At 46.7% G+C, this 23,151-nt stretch overlaps 2 protein-coding genes and 1 long non-coding RNA gene across 4 annotated transcripts; 1 reads left to right on the top strand and 2 right to left on the bottom strand.

The window, feature by feature from the left end:
• Positions 1-16: 16 nt before the first annotated feature.
• Positions 17-16,945, top strand: LOC128802563 (uncharacterized). Of its 2 annotated transcripts, none has more exons than XR_008435486.1 (4): positions 17-517; positions 1,350-1,523; positions 2,290-2,479; positions 16,858-16,945. It is a non-coding gene; the product is annotated as an uncharacterized LOC128802563 (long non-coding RNA). The 2 variants fall into 2 exon arrangements; XR_008435485.1 differs by lacking the exon at positions 16,858-16,945 and adding an exon at positions 2,613-2,920 and having other exon boundaries at positions 19-517.
• RAX (retina and anterior neural fold homeobox) lies at positions 4,340-6,415 on the bottom strand. The gene is made up of 3 exons (XM_053969087.1): positions 6,035-6,415; positions 5,684-5,913; positions 4,340-5,135 (listed from the first exon to the last, which is right to left on the bottom strand). The coding sequence occupies exons 1-3, from the start codon at positions 6,303-6,305 to the stop codon at positions 4,683-4,685; spliced, it is 954 nt and encodes a 317-aa protein (XP_053825062.1). The 5' UTR covers positions 6,306-6,415; the 3' UTR covers positions 4,340-4,682.
• On the bottom strand, positions 12,814-21,596 carry CPLX4 (complexin 4). Its single transcript, XM_053969092.1, has 3 exons — positions 20,851-21,596; positions 18,852-18,939; positions 12,814-13,519 (listed from the first exon to the last, which is right to left on the bottom strand). Exons 1-3 carry the CDS (start codon positions 21,015-21,017, stop codon positions 13,292-13,294), a joined length of 483 nt encoding a protein of 160 aa, XP_053825067.1. The 5' UTR covers positions 21,018-21,596; the 3' UTR covers positions 12,814-13,291.
• Positions 21,597-23,151: the final 1,555 nt, after the last annotated feature.

The following is a 23,151-nucleotide window of genomic DNA, read 5'->3' as shown; positions in this document are numbered from 1 at the left end:
AAGGCGGAGTTTATGCTTTTATTTGAGTTAAGCAGTGCAATTCGCTGTGTAAAGACCAGTAGCAAAGGCCACTGCCTTCCCCGGGACAGGGCGTGTGTTGTACTTTCAGCCGCTCTGCCGGGGGCCTCCCGTGCCCCGTGTGTGCCCGGGAGATGACGCTGTCCCCGCAACCCCGGCCCGCAGGCGGCAGCTCCGCTGTGCCCGGAGGCGGAACTCGGCCCGCGACGGGCCCCGACCGCCTGCTCCCGCCGCCTCCGGCAGGCGGAGCCCTCGGCCCGGCCGTGAGGGGAGCGCTGCGGTGAGCCCCGGGACCGGCCGAGGCCGAGCCCCGGCCGTGAGGGGAGCGCTGCGGTGAGCCCCGGGACCGGCCGAGGCCGAGCCCCGGCCGTGAGGGGAGCGCTGCGGTGAGCCCCGGACCGGCCGAGGCCGAGCCCCGGCCGTGAGGGGAGCGCTGCGGTGAGCCCCGGGACCGGCCGGGCCCCGGCTGTGCAGGTGTCCCGGTGCGCTGCGGTGCCAGGTGAGCCCCGTGGCTGCGGCTGTCTGCCGAATCTCAGTCACACCGTTCTGCCCGGCTCTGCAATCCCATCTTTATGGGGCAGAAGTGTCATATGACACAGGGATGACTGCCAAATATCAGCTAGTTTTGACATAATGCCTTGGCAGAACACAAGAGATGCTCAGAGAGGAGACGCAGTATTAATTCTACTAGAAAGACTGGTAATGTCAGCGTCCTGGTCTAACGAGCTTTTGGTCTAGCTCTTTTTTTTTTTTTTTTTTTTTTTTTTTTTGTGGGGTTTATTTTTTTCAGCTTGTTTTTTGGTTTGGTTTTTGTTGCTTGGGGGGTGGTTTGTTTTGGGGTTCTGGGGTTTTTTTTGTTTGCTTGGTAGGGGATTTTTGTTTCATTGTTTGGTTGGGTTTTTTTTTGTTTTTGTTTTGTTCCACTATTTTCTCCAATGCTAGCATTTTGTGGGTGGGTACTCTGTGGCTGACAAATTACTGAAGGAAGTCCCAAGGTTTATAATAGCGACAAAGGAGACTGCATAGAAGAGAGAAGCTTAAACACTGTAGCTAAAGGGAACCCCGTTGAATTAATACCTGTTGGGCTTCATAGTACGTCCCTAGAGATGAGGAAATATGTAACAAGGAGCTTTGAACAGCTACTTGAGATATTGCAATAGTAAGAAACTGAATGTCTATCATTGAAACCCCTGTCAGATGCAGCCAGGGCAGATGGAAACAAGATCGTTCAACTTTCTGTGCAAAGGAAGGGAACAGTATTGCCCTCAACCGCAGCAGCTAGTAACAGAAATTCAAACTATGGCCAAGCAACGTGTGTTTTCATGTCACAGGGGCTGTGAGATACCATGGCAGTAGCACACGCAACAGCCAGCCCGCTGCTCCGGAGGGAATGACAGCTTCCGAGCCATCCAGCAGGGACTGAGGGTCCCTCCTACACACAGAGGCAGTCCTGCTCCACCGGGAAGCCAAAGAGCTGAACCTCAAGTCAAAATTAAAGAGGTCAGGTATCAGCTAGTTTTCTTGAATATTGACAGGATTTTGAGCAGGGATAGAGAGAGGGAAGGGAGACCAGAATACACTCTTGAGAACAAATTCCATCATGGCATTTTCCTCATAACTACTTGTTCTCTGGCAGTCTTTTATCTGTATTATTCTTCCTTATAACTTCAGGTGTTGAAAAGAAGTCAAGTATGGACACTAAAAATACTATGTTGCTAATACAGTTTAAGCAAAAGAAGAAACAGACCACTCAGAAGGCCATGCTAATAGCCTTAGCAAAGTTAGAGTAAAGAAGTGGTTAAGGATCTAGATGATTTAATCCAGTTTTAAGAAAAGGTTTTACAGTGAGCAATTAGATGCTGTTTAAAGAATTAATCGCTAATGGGTCATTAACTCTGACTGGTATTGTACAGTTAACAAGCCGAGGCAGGATTATTAGACTCAGCACCCAATTAAGGAGGAGAAGATATTTACAACAAAATGAACAAATGGGCTTTTAAAATGGAATGGGACAATTTGAAAGAAAGTGTAGGAACACAGAAAACTAGACAGGCTAGAAGAAAGATGTGTTTGTATATGCCTCTGTCTCTTTATTTGCCCACTTATGTGTAGCTGGTAAAATACTCATTTTTAGCAATGAACTCACAGCTTTCCTTGAAGGACATGACTGCACGAAGTCAATCCACTTACGGGTTCACCTGTACAAGGTATAAGAAAGACCTGTTCAATATGCCACCACCATATCTTGCCATAATCTTTATTTGTTTGCAGGTGCTGAATCAGGACCTTATTAAAAGTGAGCAGGCATCTTCAGCTGCTATTTCTGCTGCCCTGTCATTGTGGTTTTATCTACTGCCAGTCTTTGACTATCTCAAGTAACCAAGCATCAGCACTGGTGACAGATGATCAGGAATTAGAGGGCTTCTTTCCAGCGGCTTTACAGGATACAGAAGAACTGTAGGTAAGAGAAAGGGAGGGTAGTAATGCCAAAATATGGGAAAGCACTATTGAAATCTTGGGGAGTTGCTTATTAACCATGAGCAATAAGCACAGGTGAGAACTTTAGGGCAGCAGTTTAATGTGCTTACCTGCAGGAGGGTTTTCAGCTTCAGAGCCACAGCTGGACTGCAGCCAAGTAATGGCAAGTGAGATTGTTCCTACCCTGAGAAGAAAAAGTGTGCAGAGCCTGTGCAGTCACTCATTAGTGTGTGTCTCTTGCTGACACAAACCAGGGCATGCAGGCACTTCTCAAGTACACCAAGAGAAACAAGGTGTCTCTTGCAGTCACCAAAAATGCCATGCCTTTTTGCAACTGGTGATGCAAGCAAAGCTCACCTGTGAAAGGACCACTAGAATTAAGACCTAAAAACTGAAGCAATACAATTTTTGTTCTCCTCTTTTACTCAGGTGTCCTTATTAGAAGTTAGCAAACTACCTCCCTGGTCCTGACAGATATGGCAGTTCTTTTCCTGGCAGCACTTCCTCTCTCTGCCAAGGAAGCAAAGAGATGTGTGCTGAGAAGGGTGGGCACCACCACAAATGCACACACAGTAGAACTGTCAAGTCCAGAGCCCAGCAGGACAGTCTCCACCAGCAGAGCTTCATTCACCCCAAATGCAGGGCGGACTACTTACTTGGCTTCCCTGCATGTCCTGGACCAGCACAGCTCAGGGGAGGGAAGCTGGGGGTCCCGAACACAGTGTGTGCTCTGGTCCAGAGAGGCAGGTTGGATCTGCAGGGAGGCTGGGGACAGAGGAAAAGGCATTTGAAAACAAGAGGGATTCCTATTATCTGTAAAAGAAGCTCTCCATACAATAGATGGGGGCTGCTGTGGAGAAGGCTATGAAGGGATGTTTAGAAACTGCTGTCTGAGGTTAAAAAGCTCTCTGAAGTGAAGCTGAACAAGGCTGACATACTTGTTTCTGACAGGACTCTTAAAAGATACACACAGATTGTGAAAATATAATTAGACGCCAGCCTTTGTCTGGCCACAACGAGTGGGAAATGGTGAAAGGAGAGGTCTCCCAGTCTGCATTGAATCATCCCCAGGACACAATGAGGGCACTTGTGCATCCTTCTCTCTTCCCTAATGAGAAACATTAATTGCCGCAACCTCCCGAGTGTGTAGAGCACCCCATGCCCAGCAGAGGAGAAGGGGTGTTTCATTACAGCATCTCAGCCCCATTACAGGCAGTAACGGAGATAATGAAAAATAAAGATGCCGCAGTTTTAGTTCAGGCAGCCTGGCGATGGGCACTGGGTGGGCAGGGGAGCGGGCATGGCCCAGCTCTGTGCCAGCCTCCAGGGGCTGTCCTGGGCAGCCAAAGCGGGCAGGATGAGCCTGCCAGGCCCCAGCCCGGTGTCAGTGCCCAACCAGAGACCGTCTGTCTCTCCCTGTGGGCAGCTGGGCTGCAGGGGGCAGGAGCCCTGGCGGTCCTGCCATTCCCCTTCTTTGCAGAGGCAAGGACTGTCACTGACTCTGGCCTGCAGAGCCCACCTGAGCCTGGCACTGCTCCACAAGGGCAGTTGTGGGAGTGGTGTGCCTGGCCCAAGGACTGCAAGGGCTCCAGCCCCTCTGTGCCCACTCCCATCTGGGCATACTCTCCATCATGGGGATGCAGGCCCCAGTGCCACAGCCAGTTTGGGCAGGGTTCTGATGATGGAGGACAGAGAAGAGCCCACAGCCAGGCATCTCCCACCCCTCTGTGCATCACATGGAGCAGAGGGTCCAGCCCAAGATGCCCATTTGGGTTCAGAAACATGATACACAGCCTCCATGCAGATGGTGCCATTTAATGGTGTAAAAGTAGAACCCCCTCATTGCAGTCCCCTCAGTACAGCAGTCCTGAGCTCCCAGCCACCTTACATAGCTCTTTGCCCTACTGCAGCTTTTATTGCAACTAAAGCATCCAGCCAAGGAGGGAGAGCAAAAGAGATTGTTTTTCCTAAGCTATGATCAGGCCCCTAACTCTTCAGGGGTTGTGGAAAAGGGAATCAAAAGGACCACAAAATACAAAAGCAAGTCAAGGCATAGGGGAAAGGCTAGTGTAAGGGACAGCCCTCCTGTGCCTGGCCATTCGTGGCAGCTGAGGCAGGGTAAGGGTCCCTCGGGCGTTCTGGGATGTGCCTTCCCCATGGCTTTCTCCCAGGTGCTGAGAGGGAGTTCAGATTGTCTGCCAGGGCTTGCCGATGGACTGGATGTGCTCCTTGGCCTTCAGCCGCAGGGCAGCAATGCTGGTGTTGCGTGGGTCTGCCTCATCCAAAGGGAACTTGTCCACAAATGTGGCCCCACACTGATAAGGCGGCGGTGGCCCCATGGCCCCCAGGGGCTGCAGCGCATGGGTCACTGCCGGAGAGTTCAGGAAGGGCGGTGGCGTGTAGCTGCCGGGCAGGCTCTGCGGCGAGGCCACAAAGCCAGGCAGGGTCTGCAGAGCCGTGCTGCTGGGCACGGGCGGGCTGAGCCACGTCTCCAGGGGCAGGCTGCTGCTCAGAGGACCCATGGGTGCTGCCTGCGGTGAGCGGTTGAACGAGAGGATGGGCGAGTCCTGCAGCTTCATGGAGGTCACCTCCAGTTTCTCCTGCCGCCTCCACTTTGCCCTTCTGTTCTGAAACCAAACCTGCAAGCAGAGCTGTATCAGCCAGGCCCTAGGCAGTGGAAAGAGGCTTGCCTCTGCAGCGGTACACGCAAAGCAGAGTGAGGGAAACATGCCTTGCCGAGCTGGGGCAGAAGGGAATTTGGGGGGCTCGGGCGTTCCTCCACGACCCACAGCCCTGCGCTCGGTGGAAAGCAGTCCCGCAGTGGAGCTGGCCCGCCCATCCACCCGCCACTGCACTGGCACACAGCAGACTCAGCGGCCCCGGGCTAGGACACGCCACTCAAAGGGGCAGCAGCACCGACAACGCGACTGGCGGACGCAGGTCTGCCCCGAGCCCCGCGCGGTCCCGCCGGCCGGGCCGGCTCGCGGCTGTGCGGCAGCCGCGCCCAGCGCTCCACGGCTCCGGCGGAGCCGTGCTGCGGTCACGGGCCCGCGCTCCGCACCGGGGCTGCTCTGGTCGCTGGGACCACGGGGCCGCGCCGAGGTGCGTCGGGCCGGGCCGTGTGTGGCTTCCCGGCACCAGGGGCTGTCGGGGCTGGGCCGTCGCGGGGGGCCGGGCCGGGCGTTACCTGGACGCGGACTTCGGGCAGATTGACCTTCATGGCCAGCTCCTCGCGGCTGTACACGTCGGGGTAGTGGGACTTCTCAAAGGCACGCTCCAACTCGTGAAGCTGGTACGTGGTGAAGGTGGTGCGGTTTCGTCTGTGTTTCTTCTTGGGCTGTTCCTCTTCCGACGGCTTCTCCTCGCCGCTGCTGCCAGCGGGCAACTCGGGGCTGGCGCTGCCGGGACAGTACTGCTCTGCGAGGGGAAGACAGGGAGGTCACCGGCGGGATCTCCCCGCGGAGCTTGCCCGGGGGCGTAGGGGAGCGGCGCCCACCCGTCCGCCCCCCGGCACCCGGCGTTTGTCCGCAGCGCTCACCTTGGAAGCGCTCAGCGCGGCCCTGGGGCTCGGCCGGCGGCTGCTCTCCGGGCATCTTGGGCAGGCAATGCCGGGGCCCCCGCCGGTCCGACTCCTTGGCGCTGCCGTCGGGCGGGAAGGCGCCCAGCAGCCCGTCTTCCTTGGTGAACCCCAGGATCGCCTCGATGCTGTGAAGCCTCGACGGGTTTCCCCCGGGGCTCCGCGCCGCCGGGCCGCCCAGCGAGAAGGCGCCCTCGGCCATGGCGAGCGGGGCGCCGGGCGGTGGGTGCATGAGGCGGCCGGCCCGGGGCTCCGCCGCGGCGCTGCGGTCTTACCCGGCCTCAGGGCGGCGCGGGCAAGTCTGGCACGGTGTCGCCAGGCGGGCTGACCTCCTTGGGGCGGGGGAGGAGTGCCAGGGGGCGGTAGGCGAGAGGGAAGGCAAGGCCCCCGCACCTCTTCGGCATGGAGGGGGAGGCAGGGCATCCCCCGGCCCCCGCCGGCCGCCCCGCCCCTCCCTGCCGGCCCCGGCCCCGGCCCCGGCCCCAGCCCCAGACGGCGCCGGGCGATGCCATCCGGGGCCCCCGAGGCGGGGCGGGGCGGCCCCCGCTGCAGCCGGGGGCTGGCCCGGGCCGAGCGCCGCAGTCGGAGCCCCGGGGCAGGGGCAGTGCTGTCGGAAACCGCGGTGGGACGGGCGGCGAGAGGCGCGCCGGGCACGGGGGGACAGAGCCGGGACGGCGGGAGCTGCGGCAGCCGCTGCCGGGGCCGCGGTAAAGGGGACTCAGCGAACGGGATGGGAAGGGAAGGGGCGGGAGCCCGGGGGTGCCGGGTCGGAGGACAGCGGGTCCCCGGCACGGGCCCGCGCTGTTAGGCGGCTCTCGGAGCCTCGCCGCGTTTCTCTTGTCCGACGGCTGCAGTCCAGATCCCTCCCAGACGGTTTGTAGGTGCGTCGGTTTCACGGCGGCCGCTCGAAAGCTGCCCTGCGGGACGATCCGCGGCCCCGGCCCGACTCAGGGGCACTGGGGTAAACGATACTGCGCTGATGCTCTGCGGTACGCTCGCCCTGCGCCCGGTTGCCTCCAAAGGCATTTCACAAACCAGGTGCTTCCGGGCACGATGGATGCAGGAGGTGGGCTCAGCCTTTCAGACCTCACAAACCCGAGGAAGCTCTAAGCAATATTTGCGAGGAAGTTCAAGTATGCTGCTATAGGACAGAGCCTGTGAGAAGAGCTGATTCTGTGACCCTGTGCTCCACGGTTCGAGTGGGGCTGGGGGGGGGGGGGGTAGCAGGCAGGGCATGGCTTCATGGGGGATGCACAAAATGTTTTTGGAGGTGAGGCAGGGAGTCAAATGCCACACATTTCTCTTTGTATTTGGCTTGGTGGAAGACGTGGACCAACCACAGGACCAACCAGGTAACAGCATCACATCTCCTGCATCAATCTTTCCCCTGCTTTTTCTTTCTGTCATTTTCACACCAGCACTTCCCAGTTCCTCTGAGGCACCAGCTACCTTTTGTCCCAGCTTGTTTACGTGAACAAACCCAATAACATCCAGAGTGGTTTTCGGTCTACATTTAGCTTTGAAGATGTTTCCATTTGAAGCCCGAGGAGAGTGTATGTGAAAGAAAAACACCACTGCTACTGCTCGTTCTTCCAGATATATTAGCTAGTCTAATAAGTATGACCTCTCTCAATAAATCTGCATTTTTTTTATTCCCCTTCTGCCCCAACAGGCTCCATATCATGTAGATTTCTTCAGATGAATCGCTTCAAAGATTGGCAGTGCTTGATTCTGCCAGTGTCCACACTTTTTGCAGATTTATGTTCTGCTGTCCCAAAGTAGATTTCTTTTAGGAGTGCATGGCATTTCCTAGCTTCAGGTGAGGTTTGCCTTCACTGACTGCTTGGGGGTTGGTTTGAGGCCAAAAGACTCAGGCATCCATTTGCACAGAGGGAAGAGACCAACAGAAGAGACAAGAAAAGGTTAGTGTGGCTTTTGTGGACACTATAAAAAGCCAGTCAATACCATTGTAGGGACATTGGAGGGTACTCAAAGCAATCAGCCAGGGGCCATTGTGTTCCTTTAATCTACATGTGTGTTTCCCAGGAACTCTATTAGTGAAGATGAATGAACTGTGCAATGTCCCTAATTTCTTCTAATTTGAAGCTGGGGGTTTACAGCACTCAAAATCAGCACAAAACACACCTGTCCCTCCAGAAGTCCTGGGCAAAATTAGGAATCAGTTTTGCTTGCTGTAGTTAAGAAAGATAGGAATGTGAGATGAAGGAGCAAAAACCCTTTAGTCAGTGCCATAAAGGGCATTGGATCCTGGCACAGATGCTGCTTTTGGGGTACTTGTCAAAGTTGTCCATTACAGAGTTAATACTCGATTTTTTTTTCTGTTAATCACAATATGAAGGCAGAAAAAAAGCCTTCCAGCCCTGAAGCACGGTGCTTGAGTCCCGCACAGGACACAAGAGACCTTCCTCCCTGACAGAGAAGGCCCCTCTTTCCTCAGCAGTAGAGTATTCTACTTGTGTTTTCCATGTGGAGCTACGTTTGTCACTGTAGCATCCTTCCTGCAGGCGAGTGGAATTGTTGAAAAATGAATCCACTCCCTTGATCCCAATTTGAAAAAATACCTGGAAAAACCCCATAAGCCTGTAGCAGAGCAGAGAGAGCTCTGACTCTTCCAGCTATAGATCTGTCTTTTCTCTCTTGCCATGCTTCAGACACAGACTGTGTGACACACATGAGGCATTATCGTGCTCCGGGGAGGGAAGAAGTCTAATGGTTCCTCTGATTGCACAGAGGGTTTAGATAGGCAAAGAATAGTAACTGAACTTTTCCCTTTGGGTCTGATGTCCTCGCTGTCAGCTGAATCACTTGCAGCCCTCTAAGATATGTATCGTATTAGTATGAAGCCTCAGAAACTGACCCTGTGGTACATCCCAGCTTTGCAAAGACCATTGACCTTTGGAAGCCTGTGGGGGCAACCAGAATGAAATATGAGAGTATTCGTTAGGGGATGAAACAGGCAGGGTTTGTTACTTGCCTTTCCAAGGGATACCCCCATTCCATCACCTCTTTTATTTTTTTGCAATGCATTTCTGCTGAAATTATGCTTGGAAAGTAACAGAAGTTCTCAAGATGGACAATCTGTAAAGTGCAGCAGTCTGCTGTACCTCTTTCCTGTACACGTATAGTGAAGACTAAAGGGAAATAGTTTTCATCCTGTAGTCACTGTTGAGACATACTCAACAGTGGACATGGACATGGTTTCACGCAATGAAATCAGCACCATAAAATGCCACAGGTTCCTCCTTCCTTTTCTCCTGCCTTTTCTTTATGTCCAGGTGAAATTACTGCCTTGCAGAGCAGAGATTTGAAGCTGAAGTCACACTGCAGGGAAGACATCACTCTCCAGACCAAAGATGTGCAGCAGGGAGGACCTCCCTGAAAGAGAAATGGGGCTGCCAAGGTCAGACTGCAAATCAACAGGAGGGAAGCAAGGAAAAGGAGGAAATATTCACCTAGAGGGAACCTGTACCCTACTGCAGTTTTCATGCTCTGTATCATCGAGCAGATTGTTAAAAACAACCAAAAAAGGAATTTTTCCTCCCAAAAATTCCACCTAAGGGTGCAGTTTCAGAACCTTCTTGAAAGCATAATGCACAAGGAAGCTGCTGTCTCCTCCTGTCACTATATTGCTCACACTTTGATTGTTTTTCTGCTGAGACTTTGCATGATCTGGCCAGGAGAATCAGCTGTGTTTTCTCCACCTCCCAGAGTCCTGTCTGGCACCCAGGAGTTGCACAGAGATCTTCTTGTCCTGCTGTCTGTCCAGGCTGTGGGTATGGAATAGGCTCTGGGAGCCAGGCAGCCCTTTCTGGTGGAAGCACTATGGACTGGGTGTGAGGGCGCTGGCATTTAGGCTTGCCATGCTCACAGGGAGGGAGGCGAGGTTCATGCTATAAGGCTATATTAACACAATCCTTCTTTACTTGTTTTCCAATTAGCCTAATTGAATTCGGATTGCTTAAGAGTGGGCACTGGAGACATTTATCTTGATGGGATGAGGGTCTTGAGCTCCAGCGATCCTATTAACACTAAGAACCCAAATCCCAGGTAGGGTCCATCCAGCAGTAGCTGCCATGTGACCTAACCCTTTAATCTGCTCCTGACAAAGACACACGGACACACAGACATTCTCACACGTGCATTGCTGCATGCACACATGTACATGTGCATTTGTGCACAGATATGGACACAAACATTCCCAGACTCACATACCAGCACACATGCACATGCAGTGGCTGCCCTGTGACCTGTCCCCAGGGCTAAGCACCTTGAGAGCTGCATGTACCTGGGGTGGCCTCACCACCTCCTACTCATGTGCCTCACTAGGCCTGTGGCTAGTGGCTGAAGACAAGAACAGCCAGTGCTGGATGGATGAGCCCTGCAGGTGCTGCCAGGAGCAGGCAGCCACCTCCGGCAAGCTGAAGATCAGGCTCCTGCTGAGGGCAGCACAGATTTGCCCCCCTGCCCTGGCTCTGCCACTCCAGACTAAATGTGGGAGCCCTGGTCTAACAGTGGTGCCTAAGGCAGCTCACTCCTGTACCAGCAGCACTTCAGTGGGGCTGGGCTCCCATCCCATGCCAGTCCCAAGCCACCTCCTGGTCCTGCTTGTACTCTGCCAGCCCTGACACTGTTTTTGGAATCTCATTAATCATTTGTTCAGTGGTTCTGAGTCTACTTTCTTCTCTGACTCTTTAAACTGTGAAAATGCTGATCCTATATCTGCGGACAAATTTAATTAGATCCTTTAAAGCACCAGATGCTTTCAGTAAGATTTTTGGGATGTCCCAAGCACATTTTAATTCAAAGGTCAAAACCCTTAGGCTTGTTTATTTTGGTGTTTTATAGATAGGACAGTTCAGTCTGTAAAGCAACACAACAGTGTGGAGACACCACCCAGATTTATACCAATGCACAGGGAAATGCATTGAGCCTCATAAACCTCAGGTTGGTTGAGCTGAGCTGGTGACTATTTTATCTACTTTATGTAAAGACCTCCTAAAAGACCCCACTTGTCTTTCCACATAGATAATTAGATTCTGTGGTGCCATGTGAGAGCAGAATCCCAAGAGGAAGAAATCAGATCAGAAGTGTTGGTGGTTTTAGGCAAAATAGCTCTGATGCTTGAGGGACCTGCTGAAGATAGGTTTTGTCCACTCTCATCCACCTGTTGGATGAGAGCCATTTAATGCACTAGGACATTCTCTGGAAAGAGCAAGGAAGGTCAGAACTTGTCAACTCTGTGTTTCCTAGGTAAGAAGGAAATGAGCAAGAAAAAAATGCCTATTTTCTTAATGGGGAAGAAAATGGATAACAGGTTTTCAGGCAGGTCTGTTCAGTTTATATTTGACGAGTGATTGATGAAAGAACTTTCCCAAGCTCTATTTGTAGGAAGGAATCTCAGCTTCCTTTTACTGTTAGCAAACTGGCTGTGTTCAGGGAAACTAGCAACTACCTATGAGAACATTTAACATAAGGAGGAGTGTTTTTAGAAAGTGCTTGTGTGCTCAGCAGAAACATTAGGAAAACTGGCAATCAACTTGAAATGTAACAAAGGATACTAGTCAAAAATAGCTAAAAGACATACAAATAATTAATTAACCACGATCCATATGTGATGAACACACAAAGCTGCATGCTGCCCTCTCTGTTTTTTTGCAGACGTGGAGGCAGGCACCACTGTGATTGTCAGTGGTAATGAGATTTTAAAAGGCAGCAGCTTTTCTCTGGCCTTCTTCTGTATCTCAGTGTCTGTGCCAGTGCATCAGGAGGTGGTAGGGGGACTTTCCCTTGCCGCCTTGGCACCCAGCAGCTGTTGGAGCAGGAGGGAGGGGAACCTCTCTCTCTTGCCCTTCTCTCTGCCTCATCACAGAGGTGACTTTGCCAAAAAGAGAATGCAGCCTCCTTTCCAAGTGACCAGTAAAATGCTGCAGGAATAACACAGGCTCACATCCTCCCTGAGATGCTGTGTCTGTCTGCCCCTTGTCACTGTCCCCATGTAGCTGTGGGTGACTGCTGACCCCTCTACAGGGAGGGAGAAAAGACAAAGAGAAAAGGAAGGAAGCAAACAAGGAAAGAAGGAAAAGAGAAAGAAAGGAGATAAATCATACTTTGTGAATTTGTTAATTTTAAATGATTATTTTTACTTGAGTGGCTGGAGACAGAAAGAGAGAGAGAGAGAGAAAGAGACTTATAAACCTGTAAGAAGGTGCTACATGTATTCATTTCCAAATTTAATTTCCAGGCTAGCTCCTGGAGAACTTACAAAAACATTCATTTTATAGAATTCCTTTGGAGTAGCAGCCTGCATGTCCCATAGACACAGGCAGATCTAACATTAGTGAGAGCTATGCCTTTCCTCAGGTTTGGGTGCCCCACCCTGGCATAACGTTCCGTGTTTAGCCTTTGATGGAGACAACTCCCAGAATCAGTGTGGGGAGCTGGTTTTAGCCTTGTGCCGGTACCCCCAGCCCACACAGAGCAGACAAGCTCACTGCTGTCCCTTGATGTGTGAAGTGTCTTAGAGAGGCTGTGAAACTAAAGCAGACTGGAGAAGCCTGCATTGCTCCAGAGCAGGACTCACTGAGGGCCACCAAGCCTTACTTTCCTACAAGTCCCCACTCAGTGTATATGACAACATTTTTCACCCAAGCTGTTGAGTTACATGCTTCACTTTTTTTGCCTTTTGCTACACTTAATACAGAGACGATTTTAAAAATCAAAGTTTTGCAGCAAATGTCAATATCTGAACACTGTGTTTACCTCAAGATGCTTGAAACAGACATGTTCTTATTAGAAATATATGTGTTTATTTCTGAAAGCAGGATTAAATGAGTGGTTACCTCTATGTGATGTATAAGAAGTACAATTTTGTTCAAACATACACATTTAACAGCATTTCAGTCATGTGGAAAAAATGAAAAAAGGCACATTTTTTCCCCAATATTAACTTCTTTAAAGCTTTTTTTTTCCATGGGGGAGAAAATTATGTTCAAAACTGAGGATCAGTTCTAACTTCCTTCTAGGCAGTCCCAGCAGGTAAATTTTTACTCTTCCCTCAGGGTTTTAAGTCTCTCTCTCATCACTTTTCTATATTTACACAGCATGCTATAGAGCTAAGTACATCCCTCTGCCTGCTCTCCCTCTGCAGCCCCAGTAACACAAGACTGAAGTTACAGCCTTTGGGCAGTGGTGGCTCATCTACATCATGGTACATTTCTGTTCAGCTGCCTGTTTCATCTCAGTGAAGGTGGCTTGTGCCTTTTCTTTGATGGCATCCATGTCCATATTCTGGATGTTCTGCAGCTGGCCCAGGATAGAGTCCTTGTCTTCTTCCTCCTCCTGATCTTCTGCCACCATCTTCTGAAGGTCTTCTGGCAATCCCACATCATCTCCAGCCATCTGTATTTGATTCTCATCCAATTCACTCTAAAGCAGGAAACAAAACCAGCAGATGAGAGTATTTCTGCTCTCCCAGGATCTACCAGTGAGCCTCATGTTTTGTTCTTTTTTAGGGTTTTAGGGAGAACCAAAACATGCACATATTTTTCAGTCAAATTTTTTTTGTGTGCAATTTGTGAATTCAGGGCCTCAGTCAGCCTGCATGAAAGTTCTAAGATTTTTCGGGTAATGTCAATTATATTTCTTTGAAGGGCTTCAGCACCATCAAAACTGAAGCCCTCGGTGTCACTTGCCATGTTAGAAATCTTTGCCATGCTGATGGTGCAGGAATTCCATTCCAAGTTATTTGTAGCCCCCAAAACCATGCTGCAGGACACTACCGAGCCTGTCAGCTGCTGTGCTGTGCCTGTCAGCTTCTGGTCAATGAAACAAGAGCTTTAGAAGAGCTGTGGTACCATTTCCTTATTCGATTCTTGGGCAGGGTGGGTGGGAAGAATTTTTAGGTATCAGCACTAAACTGAAGCCTTCTGGAAGAAAGATGCATTAAACTTCAGAATGAATCACTGGAAAAAGGGTCCCCCATCTTCCCAAACCATGTCTAAACTCTGTCTAGATCTTTGGTTGGCCTCCCTGAGTTGTGATGAAGAGCAGGGGCTGCCTGGCACGTAATCAGTGTTGCAGTGCTGGTAAGTGGGGTAATCGGAGGACTTGAACAACAAAAGAGAGGAGGGAGGTTGGTTGTGAGTCTGAGAAAGCAAAAGGAGGCAGGAGAAGAAACTGGTTAAGCAATTAAAAATGCTGAGATGCAGTAAGCACTACACACACTTGCTTCCTGCCTGCCCACTGAAACACTCCATCAGTGGGATTATGTCAATTTTTCAAACAATGGTGATTTTGTTCACATTTTCTGGTGGATTCTGATGGATCCAGAGCTCAGAAGAACAGGATATTTCGACACAGTTCACACATCAAAGATAAGCATTAATGCCTCATTACATCTCCAAAATTAACCATGACAGCAGCAAAGGCCTGATATGAATAAGGAGCAATGCTATCAGCAGGAGGTGTTTTTTAGAGTGAGGGGTCTGGGTTTTGCATGAATTAAAGGACAAATGAATGCAAGGACATATATGAGCAATGTCTGTGTTGTTGCAGGCCTTAGCAAGGACAGGCAGGCTGGGGGTGGTCAGCTGTATTACCACTATTTATGATTCCGTATTTCTACACTTTATGTTTGCAATTACTGTACTTCCCTTTAATCTGATTTCCCCCCATATCTCCTATGAAACTGTAGGAAGCTCTAGCAGGATTGTTATTGCTATGCAGATAAAATGGGTGAGGACATCTCTTCACCTTTTTGGTAGGAGTTGCTGGAGTCAGATCTGTGGGAGCTAGAAACAATCTCCCAAACAGAAGAGGTATTTTTTATTGATTATGTAGCAGGAGTAATTGTTTTAAGCTTTTATTCAACAACTGACGGCTATCAAAGGAGCTAGCCCTTTTGAAATCCTTGCCAGTAACAGTAGAAGATGATAAAAAAATGTTAATTACTGAAAAAGTGCCCATAATCAAACCATCACACATGTTCCTTACTTTAGAATTATTTCTAATTTAAGGCATCATCACTGCATGCTACTGTAGTGATTCACATCTTTGTCAGTGTGAACAATTGTCTGGCATGTTCTTGCATCAAAGCCCACTGTCCTGTGGAAGTCTGGGATGTGATGTGTAACAGTTTGGGGATCCAAAGTGTTCTCTGACCAAAAAAGAATATAGTGAGATATAGTCTAAAGCAGTATAATTCTGCCCAAGCCACCTGCCTCTGCCCACTTGGCATTTAGCTTTAATAGACCTAAAACAAGCTTCAACAGGGTGGGGTTGCTCAACAAGAAGCAATGAGGCACATGATGCACATGATGGCCTCTTCACTTCCTTCTAAAATTTGAGCATTTGATTCTTGTTTACTTTGATTTGAAATGGAAAAGTGAGTACAGAAACAACATCTATTTTACTAAATTAAATATGCCTGGCACTGGTCTCTAGCCCCAAGGCCAGCTGGCCTGGAAAAACCCACTGGGATGCTATTGAACTCTGTCTCCCTACCAAACAGGGTGGTCCCATCTAACTGCCGATTGGGAATGCCTGTCCTAACTCCCAAACTGGCCGTGGGGACTGCTTGGGAGAGCGCCCAGGCCAAAACTGGGTCAGACATTATTCTGACAATTCAACAGCATAGGCAGTAGAGTCTGAGTGCATGGTAATATTTTTTGACCCTGATTATGCATCTGATGTAGTCAATCCCATATCTGTTTTGCTATAGATGCAATAGAGTTCTATACATATACACAGGTAGTTGTGAGCAGAAAACTCTAAATATCTGCTTTGTTACAATTTGACAGTAAAGTCCTCTGCCCAAAGTAAGGTGCAAGGGTCCAGTTCAAGCATACCAACTTTATTTTGTAGCATTAAGTGTGTGCAGAAATGAGAAAAAAGGTGAATGAGAGAGAGAGGGAGAAGGATTAATGTAGTGCAAGCAGGAGATGGTCACCATTTGATATCACAGGGGAAATTCCTTCTCTGGCTCCCACAGGTAAAGGATACAGTTTAACATTAGACAGCTCCATGTCTGCTGGGCAGGAGAAGCAATGTCCCTCAGGGAGAGACACAGCCCGTGCCCACAGGAAAAGCAATGTCCCTCAGGGAGACAGCTTTTTTCACTAAAAGTTTTGTCAAGCTCCCTCAAAGGGAGACAATGCACTCCGAGAGGGGAAGAGAACAATCAAAGTTTGGTTTTGCTTCTTAAATGGCACTTTTGGTCCTCTGAACAATGATGTTAAAGTCTTGTGTGCAACTTAAGGAGCAAAGAAGACCAAATGCTGGTTGAACACTGCTTATATGAAGTCTACTTGTAAACAAAAAAGATCAAAGCTCACAGACTAATCCACAAGGGAACCAAACTCTTTTCCAGCATCCCTGTGTGATGTACTGCTTTCCTTATGCCTAACTTATTCTGTCATAACATTGACCCATGCTTATGTGAAGAGATCCTTAGGCAGCTGACTCCAGACCTTATCCTGTGATTCATCACCTATAATGCACCAGAGTAACATATAAAATCAGAGTTCACCTTGCCTTGACCTGCAGGTGGGACTTAAATTAGCAACACAGCAGCACCACTGTCCTTATGCCACTGAAGGGCTGCAAGTACCTCACAAGTAGGTGCAAGGAGCCAAATGTTGGAACCAGCAGCCTTCCTCCCCAGAAACACCCTCAGAGAATCCAGAGATCACAGCTTGGAGCACAGAGCTGGTGAGTGAGGACTGCTCTCTCCTGACATCTGCATTGGGACTCCTTTTTTTCCACAGCTCACCATCAACTCATGCCCCTGTGTTTAGACCTTGCAGAAGTTAATTGATTACTGAATCCTAGTTCAGGAAAAAGGCAGCAAGTGGATAAGAGAGTTTGGTGAGTTTTTAAAAAAATCAGTATTATTATTAAAATATTAATGTCTGTATTTATATAATATTTTTAAATGTTTTGTATGAATGTGATGCACTGAATACGCCAAAGATGAAAAAGTTGTCCATAGATCAAATGTCTCATGGCTAAAAACATCTTTCTGATGACAAACCTAAGTTGACAACTCTGTTAATAGGATTAGGTTCATTAAGGGTCTACTTTCTCTTATAAATCTGGCCCAGATAGCATGGAGCTTTAGATTTTACGTGGCAAAGGGGGGCCCTGCTTAGTCCTGAATTTCATGCTTTTACTTAAAATGCTTGCTAGTGATTGATACTGGTAATATTCAATGTTTCTAGATCATACTAGGCTACCTGAAATGACTTTCATTTTTCAAGATATTTAATGCATTATCACAAGTTTGAGAGCATTTTCCTGCCAGAATGTTGTATTACAGCACTGATTTTTTTTCTAGGGACATACTAGCATGCATGTAGTAGTTTCATTTTCTTCCTGCTATAACATGTTTTCATAGGGGCTGATGAAAACCAAGAAATGCTATATAGGGAGAGACAAAAGCAGGAAAACATATCCTGCAATATTGTTTTCTGGCTTAGAGCTACTCTCCTACCTTGGAGACAAGTCTTCTATTGTTATTGCTGAAATATGGCTCCAGACAGCACTTGGTACATGCCAAAGCCAAGATCCTGCTGGAGATGGGTCATATCACCACTGCAGACTGGTGTGTCTATGAGGTGCTCAGCCAAGGGGGACTGGTGACCTGGACACCATCTCCAGCTGTAAAAAGCACTACAAGTGGGAGAATTTGAAAACCAGAGACACTCAGCTCCGCTGATGTTTAGTTGAGACCTGGGCACTAAAGTATCCTGGAGCTTTCCAAAGCAGCCCCTCTTGGAGCTGAAAGCTCTGGCAAGATGCTGGGTAAATGCTGTTCAGGAGCTGTCTCAGCCTATGCCTACAAAAGGAAAGCAAAGCCTAATGATATTTTACTCCTCAGCTGCTAATTAAAATGCTGGTGTTTAGAGACTTAGGCCTCCAATCCAATCAATCACTTAAAATCTTGGACTTAATTTTTTTGCATAATTATTCTTTCTGTAATTAAATTCACCCTCAGGGTATGTTGTCCAGCTAGAGCACCAGAGGAACCAGGCTCTTAGGGGTGGCATACATCTTACCTGAGTTCAGATGTCACCTGGCATCCCTCTGGAAGAGACACAGCCACTGGGAGGTGATCCAACTCCACCTTAAATGCTTATTTAAAAGTTTGGCTAGATGAGGCTACAAGTGCTGGTCTCTTTCTGTTGAGTCCCTAAATAACTTGTTTGGATTAAGCAATACATTTTTAGCAGCTAAATTTACAGGATCTAGATTCTTCACCTTCCTCCATTTTAATTAATCAAAAAGCACGGGAAAGTACTGATCAGAAAATGAGTGATAATGACTCAGAGCTGGCAGGTGAGTAATATAAATAAACTCTCAAATTGCTAAGAACCACATATCCTTGAGGGGTATAAATGACATATGCCACCATCTTCCCAGCAGTGACAAGTCAGAGCAAATGTGTGATCCAAATCCCTGGAAAGAGTACTCTGTCCTATATTACCTCTCTGCTGCCCATGGCAGAAGCTTACAAAATAACACAATAATTTAAAAAATTATTTGAAATAAGTTGCTTGAAGCTTTTGCTTAGCTTACAAAATAACACAATAATTTTAAAAAATTATTTGAAATAAGTTGCTTGAAGCTTTTGCTTTCAATATTTTGGTTTTCCTGGAAACATTTGACAGTGCCAAGATCACGAAAGAAAAAGGAATGGGCAGTTTAAATTTGGTTGAAATTTGGCCTCTGGACTAGATGAGTTCTTGAGCTACAGGCTTACCTTGGGCAGTCTGTACTTTTCCCTCAGGTGAACCCTCAGAACAGCTCGCTCTGCTTTTTTCTGTGCAAATGCTGCATCTCTTTCCATCCTGGAAATCAGAAAAAGTGTTCCTTCAAGATGCTAATAAAAACAATCTTTTGCACTAAACCAGTTGCTTGGCTGCAAAAAGCTACACGTGGGAGTTATTCCCCAGATTAGTAACTTGTCCAAAGGCAAAAAAGGAGCAATACCAATAAAGTGATGCCAAGGGGCCACACTTCCTGTGCTTCTGTCACCTGTGAATTTTCCTGGTCTTTCTTTGTCCATTTATTGTTTCATAAAGGCAATGAATTCTAAAGCTTCCCTGTATGGAAGAGTACTGACTTCATCTGTGATTTTATAAAATGTTTTCATTAGATTTAAGAACTGGTCTGCACCCTTTTTTTTTTTTTTTTTTTTAAGATTACGTATGCATTTATTTGCAAAATGTGTCTCCTCAAAGATTTTTGGTAACATTTGATAACACTCATCTTTCACCCCCCCTCTCCCTTTAATTTCTTTTTTCCCCAGTAGCATTTTCATGGAAGTTCTATTGCAAAATTGATCTTGTTTCAGTATAGGTATTTTGGCATATAAAAGCTACTTCCAAAGTGAAATATTACTTTTCTTCTGCTTCCAAAATGAGTGTTTAGATTACTCTCCCTCTAAAAACAAAACCCCCACAAACAAACCTAAAATCTGAGAAGTACCCAAACCCTGGTTGGTTACAGGTTCAAAACTGCCTGAGAACAAGTTCAGCAAGGCATATTTACTTTTCTGGTCTCCACTCCTGCACAGCTGAACACTGGGCAAAATCCATGGAGCCCTGAAAAAAGCCGATGCTCTACCCATATCAGAGATTTCTGACACAGCACCACATCTCATCCAGAGATGATCTTTTCTCTTAGAGTTTCTAACTGTCCCATAGAGGTACTCCTGCCCTGCTTCCTCAGTTCAGCAGGGAAAGGACACATGCCCCACTTAAAAACAGTATAGAAGTAATTATTTTCCCAGGCATTTCCCTATCCCAGGAATCCTGTATTTCTTCTCAGTCTCCATAAAGCATCTTCCTGCCAGCAGGTGGTAATTTCTCTTTTAAGTATCACTTGACAAAAGGCAGAGCAAAACATTCTGTGCTTTTTTTCAAACCAAATGACACCTCTTCAGGGCTTCCTGATCAAAATGTCTGATGCTAAATACAGACCTGGGTACTTCAAATTCCATCAGTTGTTAACCTGGCACCTATAATCATCTTACAAGAAGGATTTACACAACTATTATGTAATTGACCATTAGAGGAACAGATGCATTTGAGATTTAAAAGTCAATAGTTTTATTTATAATTATGCATGGTTTGAACTCCTACACACGCCGAGTCCTCCATTTGACTTGTTTTCATAAATACAGCAAGTGATAAAGATTGTCTTTACAGACAAAATTGAGATTTAATTGACTTTAAAGTTCTGCTTTATTTAGTAGATTTTAGAAAAAAAATAACCATCTTAAACCTTTGCTCAAGATAAATGAGCACTCGGTACTTTTTCAGGTCTGCCATAATAAATGTGGACAATGAAATATTACATATTAAAAGTGTACTCCACATGGAATTCTAGAACAAATCATATACATTATAGAATTAAATCCCGCACTACAACATCTTGGAAAATTTTTCTAGATAATATAATATCACCTAGGAATGTGTCCAGCATATCAAGCTGTGGAGATAGCAGGAAAGCATAGGAGAGAGTTGCTAGATGGGGAGGGGGGGCAGGAAGAGGGAATGTAATATTTTACCATTTCTACTTGGGAAACTTTTATTTTGGAGAGTCTTTTTAGCAAAGATTCATCTGCTAAAAAAAAAAAAAAAAAAAAAAAAAAAAAAGTGAAAAGCAGCATGTTTGGCTTTTTCTTGGGTTATTTTTATTTGCACAAAGTTACCAAGAATCAGCCCCATACTCATAAAAAGGGAACAGGTACTCACTTCTCCTCAACCATTTGCTTTTGATATTCCTCATACTCCTCTCTGGTCATTCCTGCAGCTGCTGCTGGATCAGAAGGAGTGCTTTCTTCTTTGCTTTCTTCCCCTCCACCTCCAAGTCCCAAATTCTTTACCTGGTTGCTCAGCATACTTTTCATTAGAAAGGCCATTTTCTCAAAAAAAGAAAAAAAAAAAAAAAGGAGCTATAAGAAAACAACTACAAGAAAGCCAAACAAAAAATGTTTTCAAACACAACAGTTGTAAGCGAGAGGGTTTCTACAGCCACATCAGCTCTTCAAGGGCACAGTGCTAGTGAAACGTGAATGCCAAAACCAGTTTGTCAGCCATAATCTGGATTAAAGAAAGAACTCCTTAATATATAGAGGCAGATGGTTCAGATTACTCCAAAAAAGAAAAATCATTAGATGCAACTACCTACTTTTTCCATTAATACTTTAAGCTAATTGTACACACACACACACACACAAAATCAATTATAGTGTGCAATAGCATTTTGACATCTTCAGTCTTGCTCTCACTTTCACAGAGATCACAACATTCCCTGGATCTGACTTTAAAACGTGCTTGACTCAATAGTCATAGTAAAATAGCAAAATTCAGGCTATTGAATGGAAAACCCTCAGATTTGAGATTTGAAAACTTGAGTTCTCCATTAAGCAAAAGCCCTTATTCTTTTTATCCATTAATATTTTATCCCACTGGACAAAAATATTTTGTGTGGTTTTTCTTCAGACCCCTTCATGTGGTTGCTTTAACTTGCAGATGAATGAGGCATCACTGTTACGAATACTTTATTTCAAGAAAGTAACCCCAAAGAAAGCAAGTCAGATCTTCCTTCTGTTCTTTCTTTTGGGTTTCTGTCAGCTCTTCCCCAGACGGTCTCCATCTAGACCCCTGCTTTGATGCTGCATAAAACACCTGCTGTTCATAATCCTAACTGCTGATAAAGGATGAATAAATCTGAATCTGTATGCCAGAAAACAGTATGGATACCTTTTGGATCTAGATTGTTTCTGTTGGTCCTTATCTTTCTAACCTTAGTCACATCATTAGCCTCACCAGCTCTGCTCAGGTGAAGATTTCCAGGATGTGCAACCTAGGTCATAGACTATTTTGGGAAAGAAAATCACCTGCTAGGTTTCCAAAGTTCATGAGTTTGGGTTTTGAGCACTTATCCTACTGCACTGACTGCACATGCCTTAATGCAACATTCTGGAATTTTGATTATCTAAATGGTTCTCCCAGCACTCTCATAATTTCAATGAGAACTGAGATATGGGAGGATTTCAGTTTGCCTAATGCCTTAATCTATATTACAGCCTTTCTAATTAAAGCAGATCTATTACTATATTAAAAAAAAAAAAAAAAAGAAAAACAAAAAACACACACACAAAAACAACAACAACAACAAAAAAAAATCACAAAACAAACCAACCAACCAATCAACCAAACAAACAAAAACAAAAAACCCAAACCAAAACAACAAGAAAAAAACAACCACAGGACATTCTGAAATACTGAATTATTAGTGACTAAACAAGAAACTCTTTCCTTTTGAAACTATAACTCAGAATCATGAATTCCAAGTAACAACTACTTCATCTTTATTTAAAATTCTCCTAGCTGGAACCTTGCAAACACTGATTTTTTGCTAGGTCTCAATAGTCTTCTCCAAGTGTATGGAAAGCAGTACCTGCTAAGCTTTGTGCTGTTGGTCTTTACTGAAAAGAAACTTCCCTGACTTTGCTGTAGGCTTTGGTCCCTCTAGAAATGTTTCTAACATAATTTTGTGCCTAGAAGTGATGCTTTCACAGGATTGAGAAAGGCAAGGACTGGCTTGGGGAGGGACTGCTAAGAGGTCTGGCCCTCCAGCTCTCAACCTTGCAATCAATCAGCAAAAGGCTTTCCCATGTTAATTTTGAGATCAAAGATAACAAAAAGGGCTTTAAAATTTACTGGGCCTATTGGCACTGAAGCTGCTGAGAAACACAGGAGACTGGTGACAAAAGGCACAACTCAGCCAGTACCCCCCAAGTAATTCTGTCCCAGGTAGGTGCTCTATTGCAGTTTAAAAACTTACTGCTTTTTGTTGATTACAGGAATCCCAGACTTCATGAAAACATACAAGACAGCAGCTAATTAAGTACTCATGTTGTCACTTTGCTTTAAATCTGTCTTTTCCTTCTAGCTTAAGTGAAATCAAAATTAAAGACTCTGTTCCTGTTTTACCTGATGAAAGTGGGTGATATATAAAAGCTTGTGTTCCACACCCAAGGAACACAC

This window comes from Vidua chalybeata, chromosome Z, assembly GCF_026979565.1.
Source record: "Vidua chalybeata isolate OUT-0048 chromosome Z, bVidCha1 merged haplotype, whole genome shotgun sequence".
Taxonomy (NCBI): Eukaryota; Metazoa; Chordata; class Aves; order Passeriformes; family Viduidae; genus Vidua; species Vidua chalybeata.
This window is presented reverse-complemented; position numbering and strand designations above follow the sequence as displayed.